Source organism: Lygodium microphyllum, chromosome 15, assembly GCF_053477565.2.
Source record: "Lygodium microphyllum isolate KBCC chromosome 15, Lygodium_microphyllum_v1.1.10, whole genome shotgun sequence".
Classification (NCBI taxonomy): Eukaryota; Viridiplantae; Streptophyta; class Polypodiopsida; order Schizaeales; family Lygodiaceae; genus Lygodium; species Lygodium microphyllum.
The window spans coordinates 126,863,102-126,870,194 of record NC_141149.1 but is presented as its reverse complement, the minus strand read 5'-3'; the positions used below and the strand labels follow the sequence as shown (position 1 = coordinate 126,870,194).

Here is a 7,093-nt window from a genome sequence, read left to right as displayed (position 1 = left end):
GTACTTAATTGTCCATATATTAGTCTCCTTTGTATATTGGACTTCATTTGCAATTAAAGATTGCTAATTTGCACCAACAATAAACTAACATCAAGATAACATTATAAAAACATGGCTTAAGAATTTAAATTTATTATGGTAACTTGTTTTATAAGTTAAGTTGGAATATGAGATTATACCTATCATATATATATATATATCCCTATCTCTTTTCCCTCTTCTCCCTCTCTCTCTCTCTCTTCCTACCCTCCCCTCCCCTCCTCTCCTCTCCCCTTCTCTCTCTCTCTCTCTCTTAGAGAGCAGAGCACACAGCGTGTCCTAGTCAGAGAGGGGCCCACCCAGACGACTATTACACAGTTCTTTCAGACAGACAGAGTGAGAGCTACTATACCAGCCTCCAACCAGACCTCCAGGCTCACACTACAGCAGGCTAAGGACCAGCGTACCCGATGCCGCACGAGGATCTGGGGGTTTCAACCCCACAGCCACACCGACAGGAGATCCGGAGGAATCTTGATCTACATCGACAGCAGACTGAGATCCGACGACACTCAACACATTGGATCTCAGATCTCCAGTTTGCTCTTTCTCCACTGCTGATGTACCACATCCTGCATCCAGGAGGGATCACCTGCTATTAGCGACTTCGACGACTGCTACTATATCCCAAGATAGTATATCTCCCTGCATCTGTTACATATACACATCGCACCACTTTATCACAGCCGACAGTTGTTCCCCTATCACAGCTGACATTTGTTCCCCTTTTGTAGCCATTATCTGGAGTACCAGAGCTACATATGCACATACATATATACGACACTTATCACACTCACAGTACCGTATTTTCAGTTTCCAGTTTTTAGCTTTTCATTCAGCACTTTTATTTTGGATAGTTGGACCTCATCAGTTGTATCACAGTTTGTCTCATAGGCCAGTTTTGGTCTTTAGAAGACGTTAATATAACTTTATTTCTTTCTTTCTCTCTCTCTCTCTCTCTCTCTCTCTCTCTCTCAATAATGATACAATAACATAGCACATCATATGCAGTAGGCTATAGCACAAAGCACTTGAATAGTTTTAATCAAGAAGAAAGGATAGAATGATTATGACATGCCTTGAGGTTTCTAGTTGAGTCAAGCACTTGATTCAATCCCTCAACTTGCTATTGTGAGCCTCAAAAGCTTGATTCAATCTTTGAGAGTGCTTGTATGAGTATAAAAATCTTGAAGGTTGTTGAGTGAATATGGTTCAAAGCACTTGAGTTTGACTCGGGAAGCTTGAAAGTTTTGTATTTTTAAAGATAATGATTTATAATTTTAAACTTTAGAACTTAAGGTAAACCTCTAAAAGATTTGGAGCCTTGAATGTTACATATTAAATTCTCTTCCATGCCACAAGTGTATTAATAGGTATATTAAGTCATATTTATGAATCTTGGCTCTTGAGTTTTGACAAATTTTAAAGGACCCTTTTCTATGCATGTCTTGAAATTTAAGGTGGTTTAATGACAAGTGGATCTTTTAAAAGATGATAGATTTTGATATAACTATTGGGGGTAAAGGCACATGTCACTAGCTGCCTATATATTAGTTACACTAATAGTACATGCACCATGTATTAGTTACCTATACGCCAGTACACACTGAAGGTGGTGGGCATCTATCTTTTGTCCCTTTTGAATTTGTGCTTCATCCAATTTTAGTGTGAACTTCAAAATGTCACCACATTCTTGGACAATAAATTTATACATATGGACATTGCAATCTGGACTCTTTTAAGATCAATCCAAATACTATTAAATGTGTTGTATTCAAAAAATACATTTGTTTTATGTTTTTCATAGGGCATAGATTCTTCTATATGGATATACTCTCCAAAAACATTTGGAATCCTAGGATTCATAGCTGTCCTAGATCTTGAAACTGCAAGAGGCCGAGGCAAACCAAATGCACTTATTCTAAGACATTTAAGATTTGTAAACCACAATTTAGATAGAGCACGATTACATCTACACGGCTGATACCCATACTGTCACATGTCTCCACTATTTCATTTGGTTTAACTGTTCCTTTTAAATCTTTCACTAACTCTTTCAGAGTTTGGCTTCTCAAGTCTACATTTTCAGGTGATTTAAGATTCCTTGTAATGTCCTTCTTTGTCATGGTTTTTTTAATAAGCTTAATCCTCTCATCATTCTCTCGAATATTAATACATGAAATATTAGAAACATATCTCTTTACAAGATTTAGTCTCCTTTTCTTCACCCAACTACACAAGTCCATTATATTTGTAAGTGGTCTTTTCTCTATCTAAATCCTATTGGAGTTTCTTTCAAGTGCAATAATTTTTCTTGCAATGACTAATTAGAGTTTTCTAGATTATCAACCTTGTCCGTCAGCTCAGAAATAGTTTTTTGTGCTAATGTTAATGCTTCCTTCATTTCATGAATTTTTTCTCTAAATGTAAAAGATGTAGAATATAACCTCATGCGATAGCCAAGAATCCCATCACAACCATCTCCAACATACCTTAAGAAGTCGTGAATATTGTAAAAAGGAGGATGATTACTTGTAGAAGGGTCTGGAGGATATATATTTCCATCCATCCATAAGTTTACACGCTTCTTTCCTTGTAATCGCAACTTGTTAGCTTCATCCTTCTCCAACAATGCTCAATGGTGTATACTCCTTCAAGATGAATAAACATGATCTAATTGAATAGTAAGTTTATACTTGCAAGGTGGGGCTGCGCTTGTATTGCTAGAAGAGGTACTGGTAAACCTTTTGATAGGGAATCCTAAATGGGGCAACAATATCACAGAGAAGGAAATAGAACTACAAGAAAGAGAGACACAGAAAATGAATGTTGAGGAACAAATGAGCGTTGTCTTTTGGTGTGAAAATTCAAAAATACAAGATTTTGCAATTTCCAAGAGAATAAGACTAAAAAGGTGACACTCAACGTCCATTAAAGATTGAAAATATTTAAAAGTCGAACTCTTAAATGAATCATACATTCTCTCATTAATTACGTTCAGGCAGCCAAATTTGGAGGGTTTTCCTCTCCTAAACCTCCTCTAATTAGCAACTTAATCGTTTTTTTGTGAGTGTCATTTTGAAACCTTTTTTGCACTAATAAGTTATCCCTAGCAAGTCCAGTGTTAATATTGAAGATATTAAACGGTAATGAGTATTTTATACTTGCAACTACTTCTCATGATACTTCATAGCTCACTAAAGCCTCGGCACAACTTGAAAGGTGCTAGCCCTAGGTGATAACCACCACACATCACAATTCAATAGATAAGGGAAAAAGGGTGAGTGATGAATATTTGGAATTCAAGTAGCTCCGAAAAAGGGTTGTCAATACGTGGATCATTGAGCCTTCAATATATGACCTCTCTCCTCCTTCTCTGCGCTATGTTCTTGGAATTCAAATAGCTTCGAAAAAGGGTTGTCAATAAGTGGATCATTGAGCCTTTACTATATAACTTCTCTCCTTCTCTGCGCATGTTCTAGAAACATAGCGTACAAAATGCGACAAGTGCGAATTCACTTTGGTAGAAACTAGAAGTATGAATGCTACTAATTTTTTAACCTACATACAACCACTTCCTTTTCAATTTTCCAAAAGCTCACTATGCCACTTCGCATGTAGATGATGATCTAAAAATTGAAATGTTTTGTTTCTTGATGTGTAGGTTTGTTTCCTTGAAATACATACTGCAAAATGCGACAAGTGTGAATTAACTTTGGTAGAAACTAAAAGTATGAATGCTACTAATTATTTAACCTAGGTACAACCACTTCCTTTTCAATTTGCCATAAGTTCACTGTGCCACTTTACATGTAGATGATGATCTAAAAGTTGAAATCATTTCTTTCTTGATGTGTAGGCATGTTTCCTTGAAATGAAATCAAGAGCCATGGTAGCAAAGCAAAGCCTCCATCTCTAACCCACATTCTCTCTTATCTGAAGTTGAACAAAATGATAGAAAGGACTTGTCAATCTAACTTTCCCTCAGCATAGTTGGAAGAATGCTGAGTTGTGAAAGGACTCTCACATCATGTGCAACACCTACTCGAAACACTTAACCCAATTGATATTTACATTTGTCAAGCCAAATTGGCATCTACAATGCGTAGCATGACCATATTTACTAGCCAGATCAGTGTGGTCAGGCTTGCACACGTCGTCAAGAGGCATTTCAATTAACCGATGGCATCACACCAATTAGGAAACCATTAAGGGACATAGCCACCAATTATATTGGAGAATTGATGATTATCAAAGGGCATAACCACCAATTGTGTAGTGCAATGATGTCTTCTTCTGCATTGGATGTTCTGCCTTATCTTCTTTGGAAAGACCCGAGCAAAACATGAACGGGTTACAGTACCATCGCTAGTAGGTAACAACAAGAACACACCACAATTCAATAGATGACCGAAAAAGGGTCAACGATGCTGCCAAATCGTAGTTTTCCGCTTAGGCGTACGACCAGCCTTGCCTCGCTTTCTTAGTGCAACTGGCTTGTGAGTCGTGCATGCGTGGCCCTCACGGGGCTTTAGCATTTGATCGTTCGGTCAGTCGTTCATTAAGGCGCATAGTTTCCAGTTCAACTAAGGAACTACTGTTTCCAAGTTCTTGGGTAGTTTGGGATCTGAAAACCAGTTTCGTGATGCTATGTAGCGTACCTTCTTCCAAATGTCCTACTGCATATTGAAATGATGAGAGGGGCTGTGTAGGTAGGCTCCGAGTCTCCGACCAGTCTTTCTTGTTAGACCTATCTGTTAAAAACCCTCGGTCTATGATCCTTTGTGGAAGGGCGACACACACATACACGGAGAGCGCGAGAGCGATGGTGAACGTGTGCTCGCAGGACTGCATAAAACATCCGTTTCAACCTTAAAACGCTTATTTACGTATACCTCTCGCTTCTCACACACACACATGCCACACACACACACAAGAATCAAAAGAGAGGGGGCGGGAGGAAAGTCACAGCGGGCGGATGCATTCGTTCAAACAAATGGTCACAGAGGCAGTTGGATTGCTTGATGATCGCTGGAAATTGGAAGAGGGGAGTGCCAAATGGAGAGGCAGCAGTGGGCGCCCACCCACAACCGCGAGCAGACGATTGCGAGCAGGTCTGTCAATCAATCATGCTAGCGTTCCGCGCGGCGGGCAGGCGGCTGTGATATGATCATACACTGTGACAGTGTAGCCTACTTCCCGGGCACGAAGTTGGTGGCGTAGGCCCAGGCGTTGTTGACGGTGGGGTCGGCGAGGTGGTCGGAGAGGTTCTCGATGGGGCCCTTCCCGGTCACGATGGCCTGCACGAAGAAGCCGAACATGGAGAACATGGCCAGCCGCCCGTTCTTCAGCTCCTTCACCTTCAGCTCTGCGAAGGCCTCGGGATCATCGGCCAGGCCCAGCGGGTCGAACTGGCCGCCCGGGTAGATCGGGTCGCTCACCTCGCCCAGGGGCCCTCCCGCCACCCGGTAGCCCTCCACGGCGCCCATCAGGATGACCTGGCAGGCCCAGATGGCCAGGATGGATTGGGCGTGGACGAGGCTGGGGTTGCCCAGGTAGTCCAGGCCGCCCTCCGAGAAGATCTGGGCCCCGGCCTTAAACCACACGGCCTCCCCGAACTTGATGCCGTTCTTGGCCAGCAGCTCCGGAGTGACGCAGCCCAGCGCGCCCAGCATCGCCCACCGCGCGTGGATGACCTCCAGCTCCCTGTTCTTGGCGAACGTCTCCGGGTCCGCCGACAGCCCCGCAGTGTCCCACCCGTAGTCTCCCGGGAACTCTCCCGTCAAGTAGGACGGCGGGCTGCCGGAGAGTGGCCCCAGGTATAGAGGGCGGTCGGGGCCGTACCTGCATTTTCATGCGAGCAAGCAACCATCTTGTTAAGATCGGCGCATATCTAACCGCCAGTACTGTTCCTAAACTTAAATAACAATAAGTTCGCTACAACCGCCTCTTTGATCACGAATTACCAAGCTACTAACTGCCATGGGCGAGCTGTTAATTCTATTCACATGGGATCAGATCGATATTATCTAAACTGATGGGCAACGGCGTACCAAATGCTGCCGCTGCTGCCCTTCTTGGACGCCATCATCTGCACGCGCGCCTCTCCCAGGCCTCCCTGCACCTTGCCCGCTAGCTCATTATAGCCGCTAAGAATGGCGGAGGAGGAATAGGAGAGAGCTGCAGCTGCAGTAGCGGCCGCCATATTTGCTGATGAGCAACTAGAGCTGGGCGCCTACGCTCTGTGCTACACTCTGACTATTAGATCGAGGAGTGGATGGAGTACCAAATGTGCTCCTTCCAACTATGTTACCTCCCTCAGCCAGCTCCCTCATTATGTAAATACTCATACGCGCGGGTAAGTCTATGCGGCAAACCAAGATCCCCACGGCCAATCGCCTGCGCCCACCTTGGATAGGCACTCGCATGTTTGATGCTGCCTCACGTGGCCCCCTCCCGCGACCCTGTGCCGGGCCTCTTGGTGGCTGTCGATCGACATGCGCCTTCGCTAGCCCAATGGGATTCCTGAATCCTCGCCTCTCATCCGCCCGTATTTCCGCAGAATCACATTTCACGATACAAAAGAGAATTCTTATCCTTGATTTTGCCTATTCTTATCGTTTCTTTTGGGAAACAAGAGAGGGCAAGTAATGTGAGCCTGGGATTTACAAAAGGAATCAAAAGTGAGGCAAATCTCTAACATAATTAGAATAGGATACTAAATTGGGAAATGCTCTTATCTTAAGATCCTAAATCTAGAGTATGAGGCAAGCCTCTAACACACAGCAAGAAAACTAAATTTAAATTTACTAATATTCTAGATTTGGAGTGTGAGGTAAGCCTCTAACACACAAAGATTGAAATGCAAAATTAAAAAAACTTCTTTGCTAATATTTTAAATCTAGAGTGTAAGGCAATTAGCCTTTAACACACACTAATCAAAGGTAAAAATCAAACAAATATTTTTATCTTAATGTCCCTATCCCAAAGTGTGAGCCAAGCCTCAAACACATTGAAATAAACATGGTTCAAATGCAAAAACCCGAAAACTTGA

General features: G+C 42.7%; 1 protein-coding gene across 1 annotated transcript; it reads right to left on the bottom strand.

The window, feature by feature from the left end:
* Window positions 1-4,995: 4,995 nt before the first annotated feature.
* Window positions 4,996-6,360, bottom strand: LOC148025036 (chlorophyll a-b binding protein type 1 member F3, chloroplastic-like). Its single transcript, XM_087694733.1, has 2 exons — window positions 6,093-6,360; window positions 4,996-5,883 (listed from the first exon to the last, which is right to left on the bottom strand). Exons 1-2 carry the CDS (start codon window positions 6,242-6,244, stop codon window positions 5,232-5,234), a joined length of 804 nt encoding a protein of 267 aa, XP_087550859.1. The 5' UTR covers window positions 6,245-6,360; the 3' UTR covers window positions 4,996-5,231.
* Between the last annotated feature and the right edge of the window lie 733 nt (window positions 6,361-7,093).